A 27,530-nucleotide genomic window follows, 5' to 3' on the forward strand; every position below is an offset into this window, starting at 1 on the left:
TCAATTAGGCCCACCAAGCACCCAAAAAACCATGCTCTCCGCCACCTCCTTGGCCGCGCGCGCCTGCGCCCGCCGAGCCGCCGCTCAGCCGTCTCCCTCGTCCGCGCCCGCCGCGAGCGCGATCCGATGCCGCCACGCCCGAGGCCTCTCCTCCTGGGGCAGCCGGCACGACCGCTCCTCCCTCCCTGCGCGATATGCCGCCCAGCCAGCCGCCAGGGTCGGCAGCGAGTGCCAGCGCCGACAACAACAACAACAACAACAACATCATCATCATCAACAACAGCAACAACGGCGCCTGGCCACGACGACGACGAACCCCAACCCGCCCCTCGACTTCAAGAACGCCTCCAACAGCGTCCCCTCCCGCGTCGGCCTGATCGGCGGCCGCGGGTACACCGGCACCGTGCTGGTCGAGCTCTTCAACAAGCACCGCTACATGGACCTCGTCCACGTGTCGTCGCGCGAGCTTGCCGGCCTGCCGCTCCGGGGGTACACCAAGCGTCAGATTGTGTACGAGAACCTGTCGCCCGAGGACATCGGCCAGCTGGACAAGGATGTGGACTGCTGGGTCCTGGCGCTGCCCAACAATGTCTCGGAGCCGTATGTCGAGGCGCTCGATCGGGTGCAGAAGGAGACTGGCCACCGGAGCGTCATTATCGATCTCTCTGCCGACCATCGGTTCGACGACTCGTGGACGTACGGCCTCCCTGAGATCACCAAGCGCTCCAAGATTTGCCAGTCGACGAGGATATCGAACCCCGGGTGCTACGCCACTGGAGCGCAGCTTGGCATCGCTCCCCTGGTGGAACATCTTGCAGGCTCGCCGACCGTGTTTGGCATTTCGGGATACTCTGGCGCGGGCGTCAAGCCGTGCTCCAAGAACGATACCACGCTGCTGAAGGATAACCTTATCCCATACTCGTTGACGGGTCATGTTCACGAACAGGAGATTGGTCATAATCTGGGCATCTCTGCGGCATTTATTCCTCACGTGGCCTCTTGGTTCCGGTGAGTTCTCTCTCTCTCTCTCTCTCTCTCTCTCTCACTTTTTTTTTTTTTTTGCCGTCCTTTTTCTGCATGTATCCGTCCCCCTTGCTGACCGATTCACAGCGGCATACATCTTGCCATCAGCATTCCCCTTGTCAGATCCATGTCATCACGCAACATCCGCCAGCTGTACCAGGACCGCTACGCGGCCGAATCGCTTGTCAAGGTTGTGGGCGAGCCCCCCCTGGTGCGCTCGATAGCGATGAAGCATCACTGCGAGATTGGCGGGTTCGCCGTCGACACCAACGGCACGCGCGTGGTCGTGTAAGTAGCTTGGCCTTGTTCACGAGGCACTGTTATAACGGCACACTAACTTTTTTTTTTTTTCATGTAGCTGCGTCACCATCGACAATCTGAACAAGGGAGCCAGCACGCAATGCCTACGTAAGTCGTCCCGGACCGCCTTCACGATGAGGTGACTGACCAGGTCACAGAGAATATGAACCTCGCGCTCGGGTACGCGGAATACGAGGGTATTCCCAGCGCGCGGTAGCTGCTGGCCTCGGCCCCAGATGGGCGCGGCCCAGGATCGATGACTCTGGCTCATCCTCGACGTTGGCCCCAAAAATCTACCCTCGAAAAAATTAAAGGTCGAGCCGGCCCCTGCACGCCTGGCCCTCACAGAGCGTAGACTCTCCCTCTGTTACAGTGTGTTTTGGAAGGGTGGGGTTTTAAACTTGGTTTCATTAGCTTCGACTCGAGTCTGCACTACTTGTAGCTTTTAGAACCAATTCCACCACCTACAGTACCACCAGACATTCCCACTAACTCGACCTCCCAAGGTCAAGTGCATGCTTGTATGGTGAGGAGACTAGGACCTAAACTTTAATGTCTTCCTTAATCGGCCTATTGACGAGGGCATAATATAATGAGTGCCTATTGGCCGTGGCCAAATTGGGCCGGAACCGCCTTGCAGAGCCCTATGTGCGACAAGTATACGACCAGACTCGTTCACGTGCTCCAGGCGGGAGGCGCTCAACCTCGCAGCATCAGTCATCTAAACTCACTGAGCAGACTTTTGTCAGCGGGCAGGGATGCATGCGTGAGGGATTAAAGTCGTATGTAAAGGGTGCGGGAAAGTATGTAGCATACGGAGCGCATCGACGGTATTTAGCATATTCGTGGCGGATTTGAGCTTGCCGATGCGCACATGACGCATCCGGTCTCTTTTCAGCCCAAAGCACCGCGATAGAGGCTTCTCGGGGGTGGCTCAACGTTTGTTTTCATCGATATCAATTCGGCGCAGAAACCTATTCAAGTACATGATGATGCTGTGGTCAAAACACGTCCCAGTCGTGCCCTCGTAAACCAACACCACTGCAGATAGGCACACTTTTGTCAAACATGTCATCTAGTCGTGCGAGTTTTTTAATCCAATTGGCAGTTCCACCGTTAAAAAAGACAAGAAAGGGGGAAAAAACAAGAAAAGAAGAGAAGAGAAAAAGATGAGAAAAGAAAAGAGGCTGCAAAGGGCATCGCTTAATTGATCGGTGCACAGGAAAAAACACCCTTGGTAGTTCCATTCCTAAACTGGCGAAGCTGTTGAATGGGCCGGTTAGCGCGATTGCTTCACTCACACGGGCGAAGGGGGTTTAGTTCAGCGGAAACTCACAATGTCGTCAATGCTGGCATAGGTGCCGCAAACCAAAACCACAATACCGATTACGAAGCACAAAGCGTTGATGACGGCTCGGAACAGATTCTCCTTGGCGTACCACTTGCCCTTGCACAGCAGCTTGAACCACATCATGGCAGGCAGGTAAAAGGTGAATCCGGAGATGAAGAGGGACGAAGAGACCGACAGCAGGTCGCTGAAGAAGGGTATGACTTCGGCAATGATAAAGGCGGCGAGGGTGATGACGGAGATGACGGCCAGCCAGGTAGCCCAGCCCTTGGGCGTGTTGATGAAGCGAGTGACGGAGTCCTTGTAGATTCGTCCGTGGATATACCGTCCAATGACGGTGGTGTTGATCGACCCGGAAATGAAGATGACGGGCAAGGCGACGCCAAAAGCAATCTTGGAAAGCGTGTGGCCGGCAGACAGCAAGGATGGCGACTCGACATCGGCGCCCACAAACGAGTAGACCATGGCGCCGGTAAGGGTATAAATGACGATTTCAATCAGCCCAAGGGCCCAGATGGACTTGACGTAGTCCTTGGGTGTGTGCATCTCGTCCATGAAGGAGAACTGGCACATGGAGAAGCTGTAGGCGAAGCAGATGTTGGTGATGGCAATAAAGGCCTCGGCAAAGGAGAGGTCTTGCTTGGGCCAAGCCGACCAGTTGACCGCCGACAGTCCTCCCTCGGCCTTGGTGGCCACGACGCCCGTTCCGATAATGGTGATGCCGATGGCAAGAAGAATAGAGGCAAAGTCAATGTATCCAAGAATAGCCACCTCGGCAAACGAAGGTGGGATAGCAACCAGGAGCAAGATGATGGCCGACACGACGCCGAAAACAACCGAACACGCTCCGTTGTCCGTGATGTTGAGGAAGGCAATGGTCCCGGTCAAGCAATGCGATCCGACCAAAAAGGTGAGTTGGAGGACAAACATGGCTCCGACCACTTCGTAACCGAAGCGACCCATCAGTAGACGACCAGCATCGGCATAGTGCGCGACTTCGGGGTAGGCGATTTTGACTTTTCCCACAATATCACTCGTGTAGATGGCAATGAAGCCGAGCCCAACGCAGCAGATGACGCCCGCAACCATTCCGAGAGTGGCAAACGCGGCGGGCAAGCTGAGAGCGCCAAGAGCGATAGCCTCTACGATCAAGACAATGGTAAGTCGCTTCCATCCCAGGCGGTTGAAGTGGGCAGCGCCTTGGGCGGTCTTTTGCTTCTCAACATCGCTTCTTCGCTCTCGAAAGTCGGTGACTTCGCCAGCAACGGGGGCGCTGACCACATTTTCCGAGCCCTCCAGGTCAGTAGTGGATGAGTATTTTGAGTCCTTCTCCCTGTGCTTGTCGCGTGAGGCGTGGTCGCGGGCTACGGGCGTCGCCATAGTTGTGGAAAGTGTGAAACTAGCGCCAGTCCAAGTCTTGCCTCGACAAAGCTGACGAGTCCCAAAAAAGGGCTTACAGAAGCCAATATTGTTCAAGTGTGCTGGGTAGGGGGGGGGAGAAAAAAAGGGACTGAGTCAGGAGGGAAGTGTGATCAACGAGATCGTTTCAAGGATCAGAGAGGTGAAAGGAAAGATGCAGGTGAAGTTGGGAAGGAGGGAGAGAGGCGGAAGGAGGTCGGCGTCGAATTGAGCAAGAGAAAGGATGGGGTTGAGATGGTGACAAGAGGGGGAGATCGTGGAGGTATAAAAGGAAAGCGCCAAGCAGACACAGTAATAGCCGCAAGAAGAAGCAGAGTATTACGAAGGCTCGCTGTCAGTATCAATGCAAATCAAAGTGGTGGAGCTCGTTTTGAGCCTGTCGGGTGTAGAGTTTTAACGTTTGCATGTAAGTGCAAAGCCAAGTCTTGCAGGAAACTGGCAAGTTGACGTATGATTCATAGATAGCGTACAGACAAAAGATAGCAAGGGTCCAGAGGTTTGGGGCTCGGGACAGGCCAGGATGAAGATGCGGAAAAGGGAGGGTTGAAAAGATGACAACGCGAGAATATGGGGAAAGACGAGCAGGGAACCAGGCGATGGACGAGCTTTCGGACTCGACGGGCACACCAAGCAATGACACGCGCTGCCACCCACACCAATTAGCACGAGCGCCTAGAAAGAAATAATGCGAAAAAAAAAATTGGGAAAAAAAAAAAGGGAAAAAGGAAAGCCCAGGCCCAAACTCTGCCTCCTCTGCTCCAAAGCTTGAGGCTGGGGGAAAACCTTGTGGGTCAAAGCCGGGCCAAGTAAAGGTCAGGGCCGAGTAGGGCAGGGCACGTTGAACGAAGAAGAAAATGCTATCAGCCCCGTAGATAGCGGCCTACCTAGTCTTTGAGTCCTATCTAAGTTTGTAATTTAGAGAAGGATTCGACCCTGCATATCGGGATTGTTCTGTCAAATGGCGGGGCGGACGAATTGAAGCAAGAGCCATCATTCCATGACCTGATTCTATACGTAAAGAACAGACTTGCAGTGGCAGATGTGTTATCGGCTTCTAGATTCACCATGCCCCTGTTGTCGATGCTTCCGGCGGCCCATATAAAACAGATCCACGTCGATCATGCACCGGCGCGGCACATATTTCGAATGAAAAGGCGAGGGACCAAAACTATGTCCTCAGCAGCCACGTCACCGTCGAGCTCCAAAGTTGAGCTCACAGTACGTACTGCAAAATTGGTTTTTCTTTGGTTCATTCTGTTCCTTTTTTCCTTCTTCTTGAGCGGAGTCGTCCAAAAAAGAAGCCAGTCTGGGGACTCGGCGATATGCCGGCGCAAGCTCAAGGTTGCTCGGGTGGGTTGTGGTTCGTTGGCCACCCAGACAAACTTCGTAATGCCAGCATGGTGGAGTCGGTTCACCTTGGCGTCGAGGCCCCGTCATTAGTCATTGCCCTGTGCCCCCCCCTGCTTCCGGTCCTGTGGTTGCCCTGGATCTGTCTGACCTGTAAGCATGCATCCATCGCTGAGCGCAGGTAACAAGGACAGGGAAGAGCTCTCCCCGGCGACCCCGTCACTGGCTTGTACGTGTCCCAGGACCCTAGGTGGAACGAAAACCCGCATGTCCGGAGCGACGAGCCAAGGGGTGGAGCCGAGATTGAGTCAGTCTCGACATGGTCCCAGTGTCAAAGGCGACCGACCACCCGCTTGGAGCAAGTTGCGCACAAGTTTGGCTCCTCAGCATTGGGCCAAAGACTGAAATCTGGGGTAGCGTCGCCGTCACGGGCCCTGATAATGACAAGTCAGTTCTCGATACCTTCAAGGAGAACTAATGTTCTTTTCTTGCACGGATACCTGAAGGCTGGAGTTAGTCCTGGACGCTCGCTGGCTGCCAGGCACCGGCCGTGGAGACTGGTTGGTTTTGGCGTCGGGTATATCGGAGGTGCGCTGACGTCAGAACTGGCCAGAGTGGGCCAGAATGGGCCCCGTGGCTTGAAACAAAGCACGAGTTGCTCCTCCGTCCGGCCAGTCGGTTTCTAGGGTTTCGAAAGTTGGTGGTGGTGCCGGCATCCAGATCGGCTAAGATTGCCGCGAGCCGCAAGCCTCAGCACGCCAACAAGAGCTCGAGCCTCGCAGTGCCTAATAAGAGTCTGGAACATACATGCGTTGCCTGCCTACCTCCCAACGTACCTGTGGCCTGCGGTGTCACGCGTGCCATGTCACGCCAGCAACCCTGGAATCCTGGAATGGTGACGGTGCTGCGTCAGGATCTGTCCGTCGGCGTGGAGCAGCGTCGCATCTGGTCGGTGGGTACGGACTCCGGGAGTAGCCTGCAGAGAAATCAAGCTACCAGTCCAGCAACGAGGGGAAGATAGTCTTGCGAATGGGATGAGACGAACAACGCCAGGGCTCGAGTTCTGCTCGCTAGTTCCTTGTTCTTGACGTGTTGAATGGTCAAGATCGGGTCCGAAACCCCATGTACTCATGTACTCCGTAGCTGGGGATTCTCCAGGCACGACGGACAGCCAGCCAGCACGAGATTGGCTAGTGGCACGCACTGCGCACTGTAGACTGCGCACTGTAGACTTAATACCTGTCAGTGAGTGGCCGGCACAACAGCGTTTGAACTTGCAGGCAGCAAGCAGCCAAGCAGCACACGGAGAAGGGCCTGGTCCCGGTCCGTCAGCGCCATGTCAGCAACATTGACGCCACCTGCTGGTGCGTGCTGTGCTGCAAGCGCCAGGCAGAGCCCAGGCCCTTGGTCGGCCGGCACTTGAAGCCTGCGGCATTTGTTCGAGTCAATCGCACGTCTTTCCATCCTTCTTGCCTTCTTGCCTTCTTGCCTTGGTGATTGATGCCCGTCATGTGACTCCGTGCGCGTGCACCACCATGTAAAATCACGCGCAGGTTTCAATTCACATCTCTTTGGATTCGCACTTTTTTGACGAGTGGTTAATGCTCCTGGGACCCTTCCTCGCCAGGTCACGACCGCGTCACGCGTCATTGAACGAACAAGCGTCACCAAAACGAAACCTAATGGAGACCTACCGCATACGCATCCCCACTGCATGGGGCCTGCGAGAAAAATTTATCATCAGCCCTTGCATCCAATCATATAATCGACAGCCAGATTCGACTCGGGCCTTTATACAGTACAACCTGCGGTCTTGGACCCCCCCAAGGGCAAGCATTAGTTGCGTCGATGCATCAAGCACGGGTCGCCCGAATACAGAGCGCCTCCTTCCTCTAGCGAATCACAAAAGAGGCAAATCCAAGCAAAACAAATGCCAGGGCTTTTCATCCCTCCCCTCCCGACTTCAGGTATCGGTATTCCCCATCAGTCAGGGCCATTGCTGATCTCTCTCTCGGCCAATTACGCTCTTAATTTAATGCCTTGCGTTCACTCGCTGTTTTTTTCGACTCTTTTCCTCTCCGAGTCGGGCGGCGAAGAAGCGTCCTATCTGTCTCCAGCCCAACTCTGCCAAATTTGGAACCTGACTTGCAAACTTTTTCGTCTACGGAGTAGCCCGGCCTGGTGACTGGTCACACCATCTCGTCACACCATCTTCCCTCCCTGCGCGGACCGTGGAGGTGGGGCACATGCTAACTATAGTAAGGCCTGGAGGCTTGGATCATGGAAGGCTTCTGGAAAAATTTGCTCCCTGTCGTGCCGTACAATGTCGCATGGTAATCGCTGGTTCCTTGGCTCGTGAGGCGTGGTACGTGTGCCTCACGTTTCGTGACGACTTTCCAACATGTCTCGTGTGCCGAGCCGCACTTCCACCACCTGACTCCATGCACCTGCCCACATACTGGAAAACTCTCGCCTTCGGTCAGGAAAAGGAGAGACAAACGTTGTTGGCCCTTTTGGATAAGATTGTACTGCGTCAACAGGCTGACATTTTGAAACAGCTTATCCGTACACAGCGTGATCCCGGGCAGCTTCCACTGTCGTGTGACGGTGTGCTTCTCCCGATGGGATCGACGAGAAAATCCCAGATACTTGCAATCTCGGGTCCAACACAACTCTCTCTTATCGTGAATCACCAAGCAAGCCCCCTGCGATACATACAGGCTAAATACAATCGATGATTCCGTCTTAACACCAAAGCTGCAAATAGATTGCACAGCTATCTACAGCTTGTCCAGAGCCGCGGCACTTCCCTTACTGGCTAATTTGTGCTATCATTCAGCAGCTGCGAGGCCTCTCGGTACAGCGAGGCAAAATTTGGCGGCAACGCTACACAAATTGCAGAAAGCCGTCTTAAAGCTGGAGGGGCGTCTTGCGCTTGAGCAGACAATTGACCACGTAGATTTCCTTCCCACAGCTGCGTTGTGACAATGTTGATCACTGGTTGATCGGCTGCAACAAGAGCGACCGCATCTCCCGACATTTCGTCAGGCCGTTAACACAACGCCGTCCACGTAAGCATGATGACACGGTTCATGCAGCGTCACTACTACTTATTTCAGACCGAACTGCTCTTAGGCCTTGCATTCCGGCATACCGTCCATAACGGGTCCAGTCTGGAGCTCCGAGTCTGATCCATGATGCGACGCTCGGCTGGTAATATAGAAACCTCAACCCCATGGTGAGGCGGCCTTTCTCCGCGCCAGGGACAGGGATAGCTCTTTTACTCCCTCTCCCTTTCCATAATGCTAGATGAGATTAAGTATCGAATACTATTCCGCAAGGATCAATCATTGCTACGCTATTTGCGCGCTCTTTTGCTGGCATTGCTGCCGGGCGAACGAGGTGGGCAGCCGTACGTGTCGGTCATGTCAGCGACGCAGATGAACATCACCTGTCCGCGAATCGCTCATACGTTTTTTTCTCGCTAGTTCGGATAATGACACCTGAACATGACACGGCCTTCCAGAGCAGGCTGGCGATTTGCACACCACTGACAACCTGATCCGACAACCGGCCATGTGCTGTCTTGCCGCCGACACGGCGCTCGCTTTGTCTCGGCTGAGACAGTAGTTCTACTTTCTTCCCAGGGGCGCTCCAAACATGTTGCCCCGGCATTTACCCGACACGAGCCGGCGCGGAGAAGAAAAGTTCTGGGGATAAATCTGCAGCAAGGGCCACGGGATGCAGGAAGCTGGGGCGGACGTTTCTCCACGATCCGCGGCGGGTAGTGGCGGCAGCTTCGCTTGATATGGAGTGAATGCAGTGCGGTAGCTTTGCAGGCACCAAGCTGCCATTTGCACTAATTCGGTTTGAAAGAAGACAAAGCTGTCGGTTCTCAAGTGGAATAGGTTGCGCTTGCTTGCGCAAGGGCGGTGCATCTTGGGAACAGCTTGTGTACAGTTTGTCGAGTGGGGAGGGCTTCTGTAAACGCTGGTCGGCCGCACGCGAACGACCTGGACTCTGGAATCAGTATCCTATTTGTGTAATACTATGGCTGATATCGTTATGGCATGTTAAATTCTACCAAACTTTTCGCCGTTGCCATCGCGCGGATCGTATGGTCGTCAACTTGGAAGAGGCGTCGAGATAGTTGTAGGCCTGGCGTGAGGATACGTTGGCAGAGATTCCCCCCAAGATCGAACTATTAGTGGCGCGTTGCGAGGCGACTAATAAGTAAAGCCGGACCCCGAGTCTTGAAATTTCCCCAAAACTCACGTTATCAGGGAAGCCGGGGCGGGGCGTTGCCTGCGACTTGCGAGTGGGCAAGCGGAGGTAGGCAGAAGCGTACATGTAGCTTTCAGATACCGACCTCCTTAAGTGGGAGGTAAGAATTGTAATGGAGTATAATTTATACCTAGAGACTAGCAAAGAAAGACTTGAAAGCTTGCTTTACCAGTTTTGTAGGCTAATTAATGCCTGCTTGATATAAGAAGATATCTCCATTGGATAGGTAGCCTCGTGTCAGGGAAGGCGGAGCTTTTGCGAAGAAATCGTAGGGCAAGAAAGAAAGGGCGTAGCTCTTTCCCGCTTTCCCTCTTTATTTAAACTACAGTGAGGGAGGCCGTCCTGTGGAGATATCCCCGCTAGGTACTGCCTCGGGGGATTCGCTAAAAAACCTTTCCTACACTTCAAATCTTCAGGGATTGGCTAATGACGTTGGCTAAGTATGAGTGCGCACGCCCCGTAGTACGCTACACGATATTTGCGACATGTTCACCTTTTCCACTACTTCAGGCACCTACTAATCTAATGTAACGACCGTACGAGGACCTGAACCCAACTGGGTCTGGGCCGCACGCACTTGGTATACAACACCCATTTTGCACCCACTCGTATCAAATGCACCAATGGCAGCCTCAGCCTCGATACCAGGCTGGGCGATTTAGCCATTGCAACACCTCGAAAGTCATCGCACCCTAGCGTAATGCGGAGTAGAAATATATCGGCGGGTACGTGGATGCATACCGAAGGTACTTATGCCCTCTGTACAGAACGTGTGGCACTCTTAAGTGGGTTTTCTGCGTAAGGTAACCTGCCTGATTTCAGGGCAAGTGTGAATAGCCGACATCTGGGGCCTCCCAGAGCTTTTCTGCGGACGGCCAAACTGGTTTAAGTGCTTTACCGCTTCTTTTCAAAGTCGAGTCGGCCTTCTCGGGTGTAGGAGACGACTTCCTGAGTTCCACAGAAATTGTATCATATACGTACGCATGGGAGGTGATATGTGTCTCCCTGCCCAAGTGGTCTTGGGTCTTATAGCTAAACGTAACGTGTAGGCCTTCAGGATCTGGCTGACGTTCCCCCTCGATCGTCGTTGTTAAGTGAACCTCGCTCCTGCTGTCAGTTAGTACATAATTGTTAGGGCGAGCTCTATGAAAGCTTACCGGATGAGGATGGCTTTTGGATAGAGCTGCTGTTCACAAGCTGACTGGTATGCCAACGCGACAAGCTTTCTCATCCTTTCTTCGGTTCTAGGAACATTAAGACGGTGGAAGTAGTATTTGACGATGTTTATAGTGCTCATGATGGAAGTGAAAGGCCTGGAGAGTATGATACTGAACAGTAAGATGCGGAAATCTCTCACTCATAAAGTAATCAGTTCTCGCCTATTATTATATGTCATCGGCGGGTGATAAAAGAAGCGTGAGGCGAGGCCACCCTTGGGCGCTAAAATCTCGTAGTTCTATGCAAGGAACTTTTTGAGCAGATTGTAGGCGCTAAGCAGACCAACCAAGCCCTTTACTAGACGAGGAACCAAACTCACGGCATTCCAATTGGATGAGATTGCTGCAAGAAACAGACGCCCTAATCCTTCAAACTGCGACTGAAAGTCAATCACTAAGAAGATGTTGCGGTCTCGTGTTCTCAATGGTGCCATTGAGATTAAAGCCGCGGCCATAGTCTGAGTTCGCCTTGTCGAACCCCTGCAACAAGGGGATGCGAGATCTGGAGAGTCTCAGCCGCGTGTCGGCAGAGGAAATATATTGAGGCCCCTCCTCTTCGTCGGCACTATGTACCGTAACAGAACGTGTTGAATTGTCGGCAGTTCGATGCTGACGGGGGGATTGTCCGTGAATTACTTCACGGATCTGCGGAAACATGTCATACACATTTGCTTTTTCATATTTGTCGATGATATCCTTGGAACTGACTTGAGCGGTAGATGTCGATGTGACTGAAGTGTTGAGCTTTTATGTGAGCGTACTGTAGCATACGAAGACAGTGTGGCGCGCGCAGGTATATTTTTGACTATGGACCACTGCTATTCTGCCCTTAGTATAGAAAGTATAACGAATCGTAGCCCAGGGGTGCATACCTATTCATTTTCGAGGTGTGAATACGCGATGCTTTCGACTTCCCGGATTTCATCCCCGGTGGGCCAAACGGCCTTGCCGCTAGGCTTTAATGTTGAGTCTTCTTTTTCGCTTCTAGGGCAAGACTGTCGAAGCTTCATAGTAATACTGTTAAAAATGTAGGCGTGGGTAGTAATATGTGTCCCTCTCCCAAGGTGCTCTTGGGTCTTGTAGCTTATTGTGAGATGGGCTCCTTTCCCATCTGGCAGGTATTTCCCTTTTATTTTTTTTCCGGCGTGGATGTCGCCGCTAATATCAGTTAGCATTTTTTTAGATAAATTTAAACTAAATAATTATTTATAAAAACTTACCGGATGAGAATTGCTTTAGGGTGCTTGTCCTGCTCCCGTACTGCCTGACATGCTAGTGCAATCAGTTGCTGCAATCTGGCTTTATTTGGACGATGATTGGCGGTCAGGTAGTATTAACAACGTTTAAAGTGCTCATTTTTTTTTTCAATTTTATGGTCTATAAATAGCGCTGTATTATTGTCGATATCTATATCCTTAGTATGTTATTGAAGGAAGTGATTCTGTTGATACTGATGTGATTGTGCCGTTTCATATATAGATATAGAATGCCGTAGGTCTGAAGCAAGCCCTTCAAATGTTAGTACATGACGGTATATAGCTTGGCTGCACTCTGGGATATCCCTTACAGCATTAAGCACTTGACGGTATAGCTCAGTATCAGCTATAAAGGGGGGGGGGGGGAGACCACGATGCAAGCGTTGCAGTTCTTCTAGTAAAATATTAAGGCATTCGAGCTTAGATTTATCGGGATATTTTGCGACGGTTGATTGTGGTGACAATTGTTCAATTCAAGACGCGGAGTTCTCTCGTTAACTTTTCTGAAAGAGAATTCACTTGGAACGCAAGGAAGAGCGTGTCTCTTTCCCGCTTTCCCTCTTTGTTAAAGACAGAAAGGCTTTGTCTGGAGATTTGCGAAGAAACCGGAAGGCAGGCAGGAACAGCTACGATCTTTCTTAATTCCCTTCTTTAAAATTCTAGGGTGCCGCCGAATTCTTCGGTGTCAAAAGCACCTAGCTGCTGCTTTACTGCTTTTTTTACTGCCTTATTTTACCGCCTTTTTACTGCCTTAAAGGTGAACATGTCGCACGGGGCGTGCGCACTCTGCGTATATTCAAGTACCCCTTGGTCGTTCCAACAGATGACATAGCCGGTAGATTGAGGGTACGGCGATAGCAGTAGATCATTGATACCTGCTGCGATAAATTCCTGTTGCGATATTTAGTCACTGTAGTAGCCAGTAATGCAACCATGCAACCAGCTTGACATCTTCTTTGTACAGTAGAGCCTTGACCAGACACCTGTGATACGCGCACCTTTCAAGGCAGGGGTACAGCGCACGTGCCTGGCATGCAACAACTAATCAGAATATCCGCCACGGTGACCTGTCTAAACCCAGTCTCCAAATAACTTCTTTCTACTTATCAATCTCAAATTAGTGCAAGTCTTGAGCCTTATTTATTAGACCTAGTCTGCAAAATAAGTTGTTTCTACTCATTTTTTCTTCTGCTCATCAATCTCAAATTAGTGCAAGTGTTAAGCCTTATTTATTGGCAAGGGCTAGCCCGGGCAGGTGATGTCTCTTGCGCTGCAGAAGGGTATCTCTTGGCTACCTCGTCGGATTGTTTCGTCGCGTTCGGCAAGCACAAGAGTTTCCTCCTGGAGCTCCAGTTTCGCACTGCCCGTACGATTCAGATTCCCCCAACCGTATTATTCAACCATGCCACCACCACCTGTCCGTTATGGGTATGTGACTGATTCTGTAGAGAATGTCTATGCTTACTCCCGAGGCGGCTATCACCCAATTCGCATCGACGACCGGCTTGGCGAACGTTATCGAGTAGTGCACAAGCTGGGACAAGGCGGCTACTCCACCGTTTGGCTTGCTTTCGACGAAAAGACAACAAAATATGTCGCTGTCAAAGTAGGCATCGCGGGCGCGAACGAGAGTGGCTCCGCGGAGCAGAAAGCCTTGCTCAACGAGACTGATACTCTCACTGAAATCGCACGGAGCCATGTAGGCTGCAGCACCTGGGCAGACAGCTTATCGACAATTCCCACCGTTCTTGATCGATTCGAGGTCAGCGGGCCCAATGGCACTCATAAATGCCTCGTGACCCTTCCGGCACGATGCAGCTTGAGGGACGCCGTGGAGGGAGGTAACGGCTTATTTCAGCTTAATGTTGCCAGATCTCTTGCTGCGCAACTAGTCATGGCCGTGTCCATCATCCACAGTAGAGGCTATGCCCATGGTGGTGAGCATCCCGTTACATCACACGCCGATAGCTCAGCTGACCGCATGCTCTAGATCTTCATCTGAGCAATCTTCTCCTACAGTTTTCCTCGCACCTTGACCAATTATCAATAGAGCAACTATACGAACGGTATGGAGAGCCGAGCAAAGAGCCCCTACTTTGTGAGGACACCAAGGCACCATCAACAGACCCTGGCGTTCCCCCTTACACGGTGATTCCAGTATGGTTAGGCATACCAAGCGAGGAACTAACATTGGGCGAGGCAAAGTTGATGCTAAGCGATTTCGGAGTTGCCTTCAAGCCAAGCGACAAGTCTCGTTTCAAGTCATACACACCCCTTATCGTCCGCCCGCCAGAGGCGTTTTTCGAGCCAAAAACACCCCTCACTCTTGCCTCTGACATTTGGAGCCTGGGGTGTGTGATTTTTGAGCTTGTCGCCCATAGGTCGCTCATCGACGGGAACTGGTTTGCGCAGCAGGATGACATTACGGCGCAGCAGGTAGAACTACAGGGTCCCATGCCACCTGGGTGGTGGGCGGCATGGGAGGAGCGGCCGAAGTGGTATGATGATGCAGGCAGGCCTTTGGGCAATGAGCGTGACCTCTGGCCATGGGAACGAAGGTTCGAGGAGTGGGTGCAGGACCCACGACGGAGATGCAAAATGGAACCGCTTAGTGAAGAGGAGCGGGATGCGCTGTTTAAGTTGCTGCATAGGATGCTGGCATGGAGGCCAAGCGAGCGACCGGACGTGACAGAGGTGCTGAAATCAGACTGGATGACAAAGTGGGCTTTGCCCGCATATCAGAAAGGCTTGGATGGGGGTTTGCCTCGGCCAAACTAGCGCAGAAATAACCTATGGCCTATTTGATAATTGTTGCTTGTAGAAAGTTAGGGGGATAACGGTTGCCTGATTGCTCCATCCATCATTAGGAGGAACAAATTAGTAGAAGCGCTCCTCACCATAGTCATGTACTATTATTTCGCCACTCAATAAGGCAATTTTATTCTTTTAGCATTGGTTGCAACCCTTAAATAAAAATTCCACAATAATTCCACACAACTGCTACAAGAACCTCCTACAGGAAATTTCTCACGGAGGTCACGTGCCGAGCCCTCCTCTGGGGCCAGGTACCGAGGTACCTTCTTGGCCCAACAAAAACATGCCCCGCGATAAAACTTGCCTCTCAGGAATTACGAGGACGTCGCATGACGCAAGACGGATTTCTCATGCCCTCAACCCCCTCGGGACATGAAACCACACGGTGACCGCATCATCATCCCGTGCCATGGCCACCCCGAAGCTTGAAGGCATGGCTACGCAGCCCCGCCCCTGCCCTCCGACCAAGCCGATCCACAGCCTCGTCCTCGACACCGGCCCTCTGATCAAGAACGACCCGTCCGTCAGCGCGCTCGTCTCCCACGCCGAGCAGCTGTACATACTCCCCTCGGTCCTGCCCGAGATCAGGGACGCCGCCACGCGGGCTCGCGTCGAGACGTCGCTGCTGCCGTTTGCCAAGGTCCGGGCGCCGGGCGCCGCCAGCGTCAAGTTCGTGACCGAGTTTGCCAGGCGGACGGGCGACTTGGCGGTGCTGAGCCGGACCGATGTCGAGGTCGTGGCGCTGGGCTACGAGCTGGAATGCGAGCGCAACAACGGCGACTGGAGGCTGAGGCGGGCTCCTGGACAAAAGGCCCTGAATGGGCAGCTGGAGCAGGGCGAGGCGCCCGCGACGAAGGAGCAGGACGGCGGGGAAGTGCTGCACCATGGCGGGCCAGGCGCTCCCGCCGTCGGGGGGGCTTCCGCAGACACGCCGGGCCTGGAAGACGAGATGGATAGCCTGAGCCTGGGCGTTGCTGCGGAACAAGCAGGACAAGCGATACCCGCCGCCGCCGCCGAGGATGCGCCTCCCGCGGCGCAAGAAGAGGACCAAGACGCCGAATGGAGCCAGGTGCCCGTCTCGGAGACCCCCGCCCCCAAACCCATCGCCACGCCGGCAGACGCGGCAGAAGATTCCGACGACGGCGACGACGACGGCTGGATCACGCCGTCCAACCTGAAAAGACACCAGGCCCACGACGCCGCCCCCTCCTCCGCCAACACCCCCTCCCTACCGCTGCAAAAGACGCTCCAAGCCGCCATCCTCACCTCCGACTACGCCATGCAGAACGTCGCCCTCCGCATCAACCTCAACCTCGTCACCCCGTCCTTCTCCCGCATCACCCACCTCAAGAACTGGGTGCTCCGCTGCCACGGCTGCTTCGCCATCACCAAGGACGCCGACAAGCAGTTCTGCCCCAAGTGCGGCCAGCCCACCCTCACGCGCGTCAGCTGCTCCACCGACCGCGACGGCAACTTCCAGATCCACCTCAAGAAGAACTTCCAGTGGAACAACCGCGGCAACGTGTACAGCGTGCCCAAGCCCGTGCACGGCAGCGCCAACGGGCGGCTGCCCAGGAAGGCGGGCGGCAAGAACGGCTGGGGCCGGGATCTCATCCTTGCGGAGGACCAGAAGGAGTACGTGAGGGCGAGCGACGAGCAGAGGCGGCAGCGGAAAAAGGACCCCATGGACGAGGACTATCTCCCTGCGATGCTGGGCGGCAAGCGCTCCGGAGGTGGGGGGAGGGTGCGCGTCGGGGCAGGGAGGAATGTGAACTCCAAGAGGCATTAAGGCAGGCTTCAAAAAAAAAAAAAAAATACAGTCATCCACGCAGGTGTATAGAGTGACTTTTTAGAACCATGTTTTTTTTTGACGCATGTAAACTGTCCAAGTGACCAGAAACGCCGGAAATGCAAGCCCACCCACCGACTCCCAAGTTTATCCCCGCACGCGCTCTCTTCAAGACGACACCACCATCCATCCAGAGTCAAACACCTCGGTTCGACCCTCGTCCCATTCTGTTCAACAACAAACTCCCAAGTCTTCACGCAGCCCAGGGCTGACAACCGCCGTACGTTTCCAACCGAGGTGCATGGATCTGTCGCGCAGCCGCAAACTTTTACTCCTCTAGGCCAAGGTTAGCACACGTGTGCGGTACTACGCCCCAGTCAGGCCCTCATACTCTGCTGCGTCAGAAGCAGCCCGAATCGGCGCTTCATCGTAACCCTCTGCCTCGACCACTTGTCGTCGGGCGAAAACCGCGCCGGGTGCGCCGACTTGGTGACCTGTCCGTGGGCGACCTTTTTCAAGGTGTAGAGGCGGTTGCCGTTGCTGTCGAGGGTGTACATGAGATGCATTTTGAGCGAGAATCTCACGATTTGGTTGGCGTGGTTTGTGAAAGGAAGGAGCAGGATACGGCGAGACTCGCTTGCTGGACTATCGTAAGGAGCGTGGCCGGGTTGGAAGGACACAGGCTGCGAAAAGTAATGACAAAAAAAAAAGTCTCGGCGATCGGGTGCATCACGTGATTTATCGATAAGAAACCGGGTTACCTTTTTCTGTCAAATTACTGAGGTTTTTGCTATAGATTTGATCCTACGGATAAATCACTGTCGAAAGGGCCCAAAATTGGAATCATAGTTAGGATTGCACTGGATCTCTCATTCGTCTTGTGAAGTAAAATACCAAAATGGAGCGGCATCTCCAGCTCACCGTGTAAGTGGTGCCGCGGGAAGGCAAAATTTTGCAGGTGTGCTACCAAGCACAGTATCCAGTGAAAGAGTGTTCAAAATGCACAGGTAGCGAGTGTCGAGAAAGACAGGGCTGAGTGCTGAAAAGGGGCAAAAAAAAGAAAAAAACATCATCCGCCTGAAATGAAGGTATGAACTGAGCTTCCATTTACATCTCCTCGCCAACTCGCGCAGCCTTGTCTCCAAACCAATCCTCGCGCTCGTAAAACCGAAAGACCAAGTCGTAATCTTCAAAGTCGTGGACAATGCGATCCACGCGACGATAGCCCCTGACGGGGTCAACGAGTCGCTGCATAGACAGGCTCTTGAAGGCGCCGTCGGCCATGCCATACGGATTCGCGCTGCGGCCCTTGGCCTCAAAGAGCGTCACACTAAAGCGGCCGGGCCGGAAGATGTTGACCACGTGCTCAATGATCTCGGCCGTGGTACGACTTTTCTGACCGCCAGGAACGTTTGTTTCAAAGGAAGCAAAGGAAAATCCCGGCTCGGGCGTGACGTGAACTGTGAAATAGTGCGTGGCACCTGGTTTATCGCTCGGGAAGGAAGGAGGGTTGGGAACCACGCCGTTGGCAGAGAACCCGCAGGGGCTGAAAAGATATGCGTCCACCCGGGCGTCGGGATATACAGAGGTGGGATACACGTCGTTGAGCCCACAGTGCTCGGCAATCACAGAGCCAAGAGCATGTCCCTCCGTGGTGAGCTCTTCGATAACTTGTGGCTTGTCCACGTTGAGCTCGGCCTCGTCACACTGCCCAAACACATCCAATTCTTCAGGGGCACTGGAAAGGCAACCTAGGCTGTCTTGTGCCTTTTTGCGTGCTTCTTTAGCCTCAGCAGCAAGTTTGTCATTCGCGACCGCACTCGCGTGTGACAAGTAAAACTGCTTGGCATTCTCGGGGTCAAGATCGGTCATGAGAATCTCCAATGTCTCATCATTCTGACTGTACGAGCCTCCCGCAGAGCTTCCGCCGTTGGAAGATACAGTGGTGGCAGGGGTTGGCTCACAAAGAATTTCGGAGTCTGGGGTCAACGGGGGAGTCAGGGCCTGATTGGGAGACGTAATGTATAGGTACCAGTGATCTCCGTTCATCTTGCCGACCATATAAGCGCTGCCGCCTCCCTCGAGCGTGTCGTCCAAGTACTTGACCTCCTGCTTCCAGCTCCTGTGGGGGCCCTTTTGCTTGTCGGGAAACAAGAAGTTCTTGCGACTGTAGAACACGCGGTATGGTGTTGCCGCAGCTCGAATGTCGTCGACAGAGCTGGCGTTGCGAAACGGAAAGCCAGCATTCACGGCAGCGATGTGAAGCAGTCGCTGAAGGCCAAGTAAAAGCGTCGTGGTGCCGCAAGTCTTGAGGATGAGCTTGTGGGGGAAAACAAACATGCTGGATTCAGAAAGGAGGTAGGCGTCGACATGGTCAGACTCCAGAACCGACAAGATCTTGCAATTGACCATGTCAAGCATGGCAACCCAGGTGTCCGAGGAGACGCTCTTCAAGCCATTGGGGGCGGCACTCGCGGGTAAAGCCGTCGCACTGGGCGAGAACCATACTTCTAAAAGCTTCTCGGGGCCTTCAAAGGCATTGGATGAATCCAAATCCGCAGCGACGTCATGATTAATGGTCAAATGCGGCGTTGCTGAAGACGGAGAGAATGTATAGTTCTTCGGGACCGAAAAATTGACCATAATGGCTAAACACTCGACTGAGCGTGTCCACCGAGGCAGGAATCAAGATAGTAAGGCACTGAATCTGTTAAACCTCGTTGTGAGATGGTACGCGATGAACCCTGGAGAGGGATTCTTCTTCCTTTGCCCGCTAGGCAGAGTCTGCGGAGCACTAGCTACCGCTCAAACAGACCTTGCGGTGTCTGTCTGAGAGAGTAGGCCCACAGAATGTGGCTAGTTCAGTGATGCTGGCGGAGCCAGCAGCAATGAGATGTGTAGATGAGAGATGATAACGTCTCTGAAAGGACGTTAGGGGGGTCGAAAACGGAGGGTGTGAAGGAACAACTTCTGCGACAGAATATTGAAAGCTCTTGGCGCAGTCCGATACCCGGGGGCCAAGTACCGGAGCTAGCAGACAAAAATATCTGCTTGGGTTTGAGGGGGCAAAGATGCGGCTATTTTGGTGCCAAATTGGGTTCGAGAACGAAACTTAGCACGGGAGGTGCTATCGAGGCCTGGAAGCAGCGATTGATTAGCAACTGCTGTCCAAGTCGAGCAAGCAGAGAAAAAAGTTGCTACTGCAATACAAGAAAACCACATACTTTGATGGTCTGGAGAAGAGGAACCGCAGGAGATCAGTTGAACGCATAGAAAGGCGGCGCCTAAAATCTTCCTGGGCAGGAGGCTTTCTTCGTTTAGAGGGGTCCCGCCGCGGACAATGACAAGCGGCTAAGCCAGAGGTTCCGCGAGCGAAGCAAGACGTTGGGTGTTCAAAGTTGAAGAACACCCATAGGCGGCGATCGGAAATCGGACGCTGGTTCAAGTCGTAGCATATATAATGCAGGAAATTGGAAAAGGAGTTGATTGCGACGTCTGCGCGAGAGAGAGCACGTTGACTTCTTGGTGGGGGTGCGTGAGAACGAGATTTTTTTTTATTTTCCCTCCGCCTCTCGGTGTGGAACAGCCAAGCACGCAGTAGCGATTTTTTTCAACATGCAGTAGCAGCTAAGCCTGAAATGGAACTGAAATATGTACTCCGTACCTCTCTGCAATATTTTAGGTGCTTCTTGTATCTTCTTTTTCAGGCCAAAAGAGCAGTAACTGAGGAAAAATTATCTACAGGTACCTTAGGTAGGTAGGTATATTATCATTATTTATTACGCTAGAGACTATATAGTACTAGGAGGTATATAACCTATCTAATACCTCCTTCTAATGATTCGGAAAGGAAAAACCCGGCTGTCGGGTGGGAAACCTCTCCTGAGAAACTGAACACTGCCCGAATCGTTCCCTAGAGGGGAGCGATGTGTTGCCTGTGAGAGAATTATCTACTCCGTACCTAAGGAAACTACGTGTAAAATTGAAATAACTATTACCCCCTACTGCATGTTTCAAAAAAAATCGCTACTGTGTCGTGCGGGAATACCAACCCTTGGGCTTGGGCGAGGGAACCTATGATGACGTAGGGTTTCCAAAGCCCAATCGATTGTAGGACACGAGTCAATGCCAAAACAGATCCAAGGCAAGTAACGAATGACGGCAACGCTTCGACCATGTATACGGGCGACAAAAAGGCCGTGGTGAATCATAACATCTGGCCTCGTCTTCTGGCCCGAACTGCACGTATCGTTTAAGGAACCATGTCGTGGTCGTGGAGTCTGATTCTTTTTTCTTTTGGTGTGTGGGACGAGGCGTAAGTAGCCCAGTATGGGACTAAACGCAAGTGGACGGACAGACTTTTCGGTTGCAGGTAATATGTCAAATACTACCGTAGTATGAGATGGACAGGCACTGCATTGCCCTGGCCGGAATGTCGGGTTAATCTCCCATTCTCTCTGTCGCACCAGATTTTGCTTGGACCTTCCGAGTCGCTTTCGCGCTGCCCCTTTGCGCCCATTGTTAGCTTAGCTCGGGCTCTTCTACGGAGTAAACCACGAGATAATGAGGGCCCGGATACAAATCCCATGGCAACCGTGTCGAAAGAATGCAGTAAATTCGAAAACACAACACGTTCCAGCCGATTTCAACATTGGGCAGTAAATATCAACTAATTTCTGTTAGATGCTACCTTACCGCGTCCTAGTGGGCATGATACTGATGCGAGGGGCGTCATTCAGCAAACACCAGACTGAAGAAGTCTCTGGCCCCTCACCGCACTTAGCGCACAGACTTACAAACATCTGACCAATTGAATGTAGTGCAGCGATACAACATGCCGACGCCGACGCCGACGCCGCCATTGTAGTAGCCTGCACCCGCACACCAGCGCTCATCGGTCTGAGACATCACAAGGCGACCAGACAATGAACGACAACGTTGGTTCGTATTGCTGAAGAGCCTTTCTTTTTGGGCGCACTTGGGCGCCTTATTAGGCACATTTGAGCGCACCTTGATTTCGAGCCATAACAAGCGGTCTGGTGGAGGCTGGCAGAGGGCAACCGAGCTTCCGCCACCGCCGCTGCCGCTGCCGAACCACGCACTGAAAGAGGTGTTGAACCACAAAATCGTCATTGGACCTCTTTGGTGTCTTCTGCATGCCATGCCTGACATGCCATCGCTCCGCAAATTCCGATGCTTTACATAGCTAAGAAATTCATGTAGCAATTGTCGACTTCTTGACATCGCTTTCGGCTAGGTATTGTGAGCGAATTATCCTGCCCATCGTCTCTTGACTTGGGTGGCTCGGCATTGGGAGATGATTGTAGGTAGACAAGTAGTTTTTGGAGTCGAGATGTGAGTGAACGTCCTTAACCACGGACTCAAGCCTGAGCTGATATGGTTTCGACAAGGGTGCTGGATATACCTCTAAATATATGGGACAGCGAGCAGTCATTGTATTTGTCAGCCAATCTGGCTTGGTCATTACCAGAGTCAGCGTCGTTCCGGCACCCCATGTGGCCTTGAGAGGATATGTCGTGTCCATTAATGAGCGTGCCCTCCGGGTACTGCGGCCTGCGACCTTCTTCCAGCAGAGCAATAAACTGTGCATCTATCGGCACGGTGCCCAAGAATGGCACATTGAACTCCTGAGCCATGCTGCGCCCTCCTCCTGAGCCAAAGATGTCGGTACACTCCGAGCAATGAGGGCAGACGTAGCCGCTCATGTTTTCAACAACACCCAGTACTCGTATCCCTGTCTTGGAGCAAAAGTTGAGTTCCTTTCGTACATCCGACGTAGACACAGCTTGCGGAGTAGTTACTACAACTGCTCCCGCAACTTGGTGGGGCAAGGCATCGCCCTGCAATGTCTCCGCCAGCGAAATATGTTCATCGCTGGTCCCGGGAGGCGTATCGATGAGAAGATAATCCACGTCTTGCCAGAGTACGTCCCGCATGAATTGTCTTATCATGGCCGTCTTCTTGGGACCTCTCCAGACGACGGCATCGCCCCTCTTTGCGAGGAGAAAACCCAAGCTCATAGCATGCAAGCTTCCCAGGCCGTTGCTTGCATCTTGGCCGTGGACGGGGACAGGAGCCCAGCCGCCAGGTACTTGGGTGACCTTGGACTCTTCGATGGAAAGCATGCGAGGGATAGATGGCCCGGTAAGATCGACGTCGAGTATGCCCACCGAGTGGCCGGCCAGTGATAATGACAGGGCTAACTGTGTGGTGACGGAGGACTTGCCGACTCCTCCTTTCCCGGAGAGAACCTGACAGAGACAGAGTCAGTCTTGATCCCGACCGGAAGATTATACAGGTACGCAAAGGCGGTTGCAGCATTGCGGGCTTACCAGTACTATATGCTTGACCTTTTCGAGGCCCATGGTGCAAGGATGTCCTAACTACGAGCCACAATGTTTGCACCCGCCCAGGAGGCAAGGCTCGAGACGGCGTTTGAGGTAGAAATTGGTCAGTGATGGGGGCCTAGAATGCGACAAAACAGGAAAGCCCCAAGGGAGAGGTTGCGGGCGCAAGTTTAGGGGATACCCGATGCCGTTGCAAAGGCTGTTGAATGTTGATGACTTGCATGAAATGAAATTCGTTGATTAGAAACCTGCGTTGTTCAGGCGACGGTTCTCTGTGGCTTTGGTGGGGTCAAGGTGGCCAAGGTGGTGCAGCTTGTTGTGGCTGGAGGGGTAGAAACAGTTGAGTGTGGCGGGGGCTCACGCAGTCTCAAAACAGAAGCTGCAATGTCCTCATTTTCTCCACACACTCCCGCACTCAGTCGTTCATCCATTCATCCACTGATATACGGAGTACCAGTTGCGATCCCATTCGTGATTTTCTGAAAGTCCTCCTCAAAACGAGTGCTAGGCCTAAATATTCGTGCGAGCTCTTATGGTCCACCCAAACCATTGCGGACTAGGCTCTGCAGAATGCAGCTCCGATTGTTTAGCAACCCGGAGAGCAAACAGCCACATTTTGGGCAGCTTGGAAGTTTGCAATTTTTGAAACAAGCGGTAGAGTACGGAGTAAAAGGATCAATCCTACGGAGTAAAGTGAGCGAGTCCTCGACCCTTGTCAGCACTGACCACTGAGCAGTCAGTCAGTCGCTCAGCACTGCCGTGTCAATTACTGCCCGACACGTTAGAGCGAGCTATCGATCGAGGCTATACAGAGTAATCCGTAGCAGCTACCCAGCTTTTGAGATTCTGACGCCAACTCTAACCAAGTAGATGGATGACTCATGGGAGTTTTAGCGCCAACAGCTGCTGTATCCGATGTCTCAGCTTGGCGACACTCAACTTGCAACTTTGGCCCTGGCTATACGCTCTATGTAGTAAGCGATCCCACCTGCAAAGCCCGACTGAAAGCAAAAGAAAACAACAGCTAGTCGCTGACGACGTCAACCGTACTTGTTGATGCGAGACAGACGGAAACGTATCGCGACGCCAAGCTCAACCCCGTCGGAACAAATTCATATTGGAAGGAAGCAGTGGCCTGTAATTGGGTTTTAGCCCCCACATGGTTTCGTGTCCGACTTTGCAGCACATGAGGGTGTTGTCGCTCATTGGCGGTGTGTTGACTTTCTTGTCAACCCACGAGAAACTTCCCCAATGTTGCGTTATCTTATCTCTCCAGTCTTGGCGCGGGCGCCCAGGTTTACAGGGTGGCTGGGCAATTGTCTCAGGAAACCGCGGAAAGAAAACCTGTCTTTGCGCTGCACTGCATCTGTCCCTTTATCCTTGCTCGCGCGTGCTTAGGTCGCATTGCGTAAACCCAGACCAGAGTCGTTTCTCGCATCGCAGGCAATAGCGTGGCATTGCCAAAAGATCTGCCCGGATCCTGGGATGAGGCAATGGTATCCAAAGCGGTTGGTTCAACTTGGTCGCACCAGTTTTTAAGCATAAAGCTGGTTTTTAGACGCGGTGGCACCGGACCTGGAATGCTATACTCGGTACGCCCATCCCATCCCATCCCCTTGAGCGAGATCTTTCCCCGGCGCGCAGCTGAGAAGCCAGCTGCTTTCCACTTGCGGAGTGCTGATGTTTCCAGATTCTCAACGAGGCGTCACCTACTTGGCAGTGTACGGAGTACCATGTATAATGTACGGAGTACGACCAGACCGTACATGTCCCGGCCTGAAGATCCTTGCACTTGGCGACAGGGATGCAAATACATAGCTTTACAGTCCTGCTGGGCATCAACTGGAAAGCTGTGATTCGGCGGAACGCTTATCATTTCATTGTGCAGCCTCACAGCAGAACTTTTGTCGATGGCAGAAGAGGACAAGAAACAAAATAGAAAACGACGAGGAGAAAATGACAAAGATAAGGGGTCTTGGCAGTTTTCCGCCGTGCCTCGATATCCCGATTTCCGACTGATTGGAACGCCGATTTCGAGGCCCCCAATGCCAAATTCAACGGGTCAGCCAAAAGATGGCGGCTGGCTCAGCCTTCCGTTCCGCTCACACCTGAATGCCAGACCGCCCCCACAGTCTATCGATGAGTTTCTAAATTCGTTTCATCTACCCCGTACTGTCTAAAGGCATCTGTTGGGGGGCCAAGATACGGTTCTCATCTAGATTAAGTGCTGCTGAAATTGCCTCTGCAAGGGTAGGTATTCGCCCTGCACCTCAGGGATAACAGCAACTAGCAAGTCAATAAACTGCCCAGGTAGTTGACTCGATAACCCCGGACATACCACACCAGACAAGCTAGCATAGGCATAGGCCCAGGCATAGACATAGGCCAAAGAAGCCACGCTCGGCACCTTACATCCAACCCGTCTCTCGGCAGAAACTGAAGCCACCATCGGTGATTTTTGGCCATGTTCCCTCTTGGCGCTCTCGGCATGCATCAGTAATATTCTTGCTGAAGATGTTGGAAATCTAGCTTGGCCTCAGAATCACTCGCGCCTTTGAGGCCTCGTCACCCTGTGACCTCCCTCCCGTCGGATGAGTCGGGCGGGAATGTCTCACTTGGCATTCCTGGGGAAGAAGCTTCCAAGGACGCGCAAAATAGACTATTGAATCCAGCCGTCATGACATCCTGGAAGTGTAGTGGAGCGTTCGAGGGCAAGGGCGGCGGATCCCTCAGCCAAGCCGCGAGCCACGGCTCCCCTTGTTTTGTTCAACGCAGTTCCCACTGTTGGGCTGAAGATGGAGGACGGATCTAGCCTTGGCAGAGTTTCCGTGCGAGGCTGTGTCATCTCCTGGTTGCACGTCACTTTGAGCAATCTGCGCTGATTGGGCGATTCCCACTGCGATAACCAACAACCAACACCCACCGGCGGTCCTACATCTAGACACACATGGGGTCGGAAACCCGATGAGAAGCAACACCCAGCTGCTGGCTCCGTCCTGTCCCGGTTTCCGGGGCCCGGCCGCCTTGCTACAGTGAATCCTGGCGCGGTGTACCCGAGCACCTTGCTGGCAAACGGAAAAGCGCTTTATTTAAAGGCGTTGGCTTCGCCAAGTCGCGTGGCTTTCGCTTATTTCCAAGATGACCAGAATATCCCCATTTACCCAGAGAAGCTGGCAGGTTTGTCGTTCAACATGGTTAGAAACATTGACCCGTTGCTCTGTCACAAGTATGCCCAGTTTGCAGCCCATTTGGACAGATGGCACTTCAAGGTGATATACTGGACCATGTTTATATCCAACCTCCTTGTGCTTTTTTTCGGATCGTGGGTCTATACAAGGTGCGTATCCAGACGAGAATCCAGCGGCATCTAATGCTGATCCGTCACAGCGGACTCAAGGCTATCGATAGACTGGAAGCAAACGCGCACAAGAAAACAAAAGCCTTGCGGACATATATCCTTCTTAGTACGGCTTGCGTCGTGGTGTCCACCGTCATTGTCGTAATGGAGGCGTATATCCTCCTTGCGTTACAATTTTGCGACGGCGAAGACCTCATGTCGCTGTACTGGTCGACATGGACAATGACCCAGGTCGGATCCCTCATTGCCATCATTGGAATCGTTCTGGCCCTGTTGCATTCTTTGCGAAACCGAAAGCATCCGTACGTCTTTCTCGACATTAGCCCCCTGAAGCCCCTGCTGACATGCTGCGTAGGCCATGGGCGCTTGCTTTGGGCACCCCCGTCCTTGTCATTGCAGGCATCCTCCACCTCGTGCACGACTGCAGCAAGAAGAGAGTCAAGAAGCTGCGCAGGCCGTCAGAAGCTGCTGGAGACGATGGAAAAGGGCCGCCAATGAGCCAAGCGTATGTACTCCCATTCACCGCTTGTCAGCCGGGGCCCGCGTGCTCATGTTCATGTGCAGAAACACGATCCAAAACTCCCGAGACGACGATGAGTGCAGCGAAATACAAGCAGAGCTGATTGGCTTTACCATCGACGGCGGACCCATTGTTAAGTTCACGCATCCCGTGTCGGAAATGACTCGGGGACAGCTGCTGGGTCGCGATTACAACGGGTTTTCCACATTTAGTTTTCCTCGCGGCGTCGTTCGATTTGATGCCGAGGCGGGGAAATGACGACGGCCACGGTGGGCCACGAATGACGGGGCAAACTTGTGTTATGGATGACTTCGAGGCGTAACTGGGGCAGAGCAGGCGTTTGGGGATTTCTGAGGATTATTTGGGTTGGCGGGTTTCTGAAGCCGTCAAGGCGCAGGCTGATTCGTATGATGCCCCATGGTGTAAGAAGAACTGTCACAAGCGGGCTCGGCGTCTGGTTGCGTACAGTCTTGGGATAAAACGGCTC

At 53.0% G+C, this 27,530-nt stretch overlaps 11 protein-coding genes across 11 annotated transcripts; 5 read left to right on the forward strand and 6 right to left on the reverse strand.

Annotated features, from left to right (window-relative positions):
• Positions 1 to 31: 31 nt before the first annotated feature.
• On the forward strand, positions 32 to 1,540 carry UV8b_07062 (uncharacterized protein; the record flags this gene model as incomplete). The annotated part of the gene is made up of 4 exons (XM_043144559.1): positions 32 to 1,008; positions 1,111 to 1,311; positions 1,382 to 1,431; positions 1,482 to 1,540. 4 exons carry the CDS (start codon positions 32 to 34, stop codon positions 1,538 to 1,540), a joined length of 1,287 nt encoding a protein of 428 aa, XP_043000494.1.
• A 986-nt stretch (positions 1,541 to 2,526) lies between these two features.
• Positions 2,527 to 4,051, reverse strand: UV8b_07063 (uncharacterized protein; the record flags this gene model as incomplete). The annotated part of the gene is made up of 2 exons (XM_043144560.1): positions 2,527 to 2,586; positions 2,660 to 4,051. 2 exons carry the CDS (start codon positions 4,049 to 4,051, stop codon positions 2,527 to 2,529), a joined length of 1,452 nt encoding a protein of 483 aa, XP_043000495.1.
• A 1,545-nt stretch (positions 4,052 to 5,596) lies between these two features.
• UV8b_07064 (uncharacterized protein) lies at positions 5,597 to 5,842 on the forward strand (the record flags this gene model as incomplete). Its single annotated transcript, XM_043144561.1, has 1 exon — positions 5,597 to 5,842. One exon carries the CDS (start codon positions 5,597 to 5,599, stop codon positions 5,840 to 5,842), a length of 246 nt encoding a protein of 81 aa, XP_043000496.1.
• Positions 5,843 to 10,539: 4,697 nt separating this feature from the next.
• UV8b_07065 (uncharacterized protein) lies at positions 10,540 to 11,018 on the reverse strand (the record flags this gene model as incomplete). The annotated part of the gene is made up of 2 exons (XM_043144562.1): positions 10,540 to 10,828; positions 10,879 to 11,018. 2 exons carry the CDS (start codon positions 11,016 to 11,018, stop codon positions 10,540 to 10,542), a joined length of 429 nt encoding a protein of 142 aa, XP_043000497.1.
• Positions 11,019 to 11,078: 60 nt separating this feature from the next.
• UV8b_07066 (uncharacterized protein) lies at positions 11,079 to 11,393 on the reverse strand (the record flags this gene model as incomplete). The annotated part of the gene is made up of 2 exons (XM_043144563.1): positions 11,079 to 11,177; positions 11,259 to 11,393. 2 exons carry the CDS (start codon positions 11,391 to 11,393, stop codon positions 11,079 to 11,081), a joined length of 234 nt encoding a protein of 77 aa, XP_043000498.1.
• A 2,203-nt stretch (positions 11,394 to 13,596) lies between these two features.
• Positions 13,597 to 14,972, forward strand: UV8b_07067 (uncharacterized protein; the record flags this gene model as incomplete). The annotated part of the gene is made up of 2 exons (XM_043144564.1): positions 13,597 to 14,131; positions 14,185 to 14,972. 2 exons carry the CDS (start codon positions 13,597 to 13,599, stop codon positions 14,970 to 14,972), a joined length of 1,323 nt encoding a protein of 440 aa, XP_043000499.1.
• Positions 14,973 to 15,417: 445 nt separating this feature from the next.
• Positions 15,418 to 16,797, forward strand: UV8b_07068 (uncharacterized protein; the record flags this gene model as incomplete). The annotated part of the gene is made up of 1 exon (XM_043144565.1): positions 15,418 to 16,797. One exon carries the CDS (start codon positions 15,418 to 15,420, stop codon positions 16,795 to 16,797), a length of 1,380 nt encoding a protein of 459 aa, XP_043000500.1.
• Positions 16,798 to 17,174: 377 nt separating this feature from the next.
• Positions 17,175 to 17,363, reverse strand: UV8b_07069 (uncharacterized protein; the record flags this gene model as incomplete). Its single annotated transcript, XM_043144566.1, has 1 exon — positions 17,175 to 17,363. One exon carries the CDS (start codon positions 17,361 to 17,363, stop codon positions 17,175 to 17,177), a length of 189 nt encoding a protein of 62 aa, XP_043000501.1.
• A 541-nt stretch (positions 17,364 to 17,904) lies between these two features.
• On the reverse strand, positions 17,905 to 19,440 carry UV8b_07070 (uncharacterized protein; the record flags this gene model as incomplete). The annotated part of the gene is made up of 1 exon (XM_043144567.1): positions 17,905 to 19,440. The coding sequence occupies one exon, from the start codon at positions 19,438 to 19,440 to the stop codon at positions 17,905 to 17,907; it is 1,536 nt and encodes a 511-aa protein (XP_043000502.1).
• Positions 19,441 to 22,178: 2,738 nt separating this feature from the next.
• On the reverse strand, positions 22,179 to 23,183 carry UV8b_07071 (uncharacterized protein; the record flags this gene model as incomplete). Its single annotated transcript, XM_043144568.1, has 2 exons — positions 22,179 to 23,069; positions 23,151 to 23,183. 2 exons carry the CDS (start codon positions 23,181 to 23,183, stop codon positions 22,179 to 22,181), a joined length of 924 nt encoding a protein of 307 aa, XP_043000503.1.
• A 3,173-nt stretch (positions 23,184 to 26,356) lies between these two features.
• UV8b_07072 (uncharacterized protein) lies at positions 26,357 to 27,301 on the forward strand (the record flags this gene model as incomplete). Its single annotated transcript, XM_043144569.1, has 4 exons — positions 26,357 to 26,502; positions 26,553 to 26,825; positions 26,879 to 27,028; positions 27,088 to 27,301. The coding sequence occupies 4 exons, from the start codon at positions 26,357 to 26,359 to the stop codon at positions 27,299 to 27,301; spliced, it is 783 nt and encodes a 260-aa protein (XP_043000504.1).
• Between the last annotated feature and the right edge of the window lie 229 nt (positions 27,302 to 27,530).

This window comes from Ustilaginoidea virens, chromosome 5 (genome assembly GCF_000687475.1).
Source record: "Ustilaginoidea virens chromosome 5, complete sequence".
NCBI lineage: Eukaryota > Fungi > Ascomycota > Sordariomycetes > Hypocreales > Clavicipitaceae > Ustilaginoidea > Ustilaginoidea virens.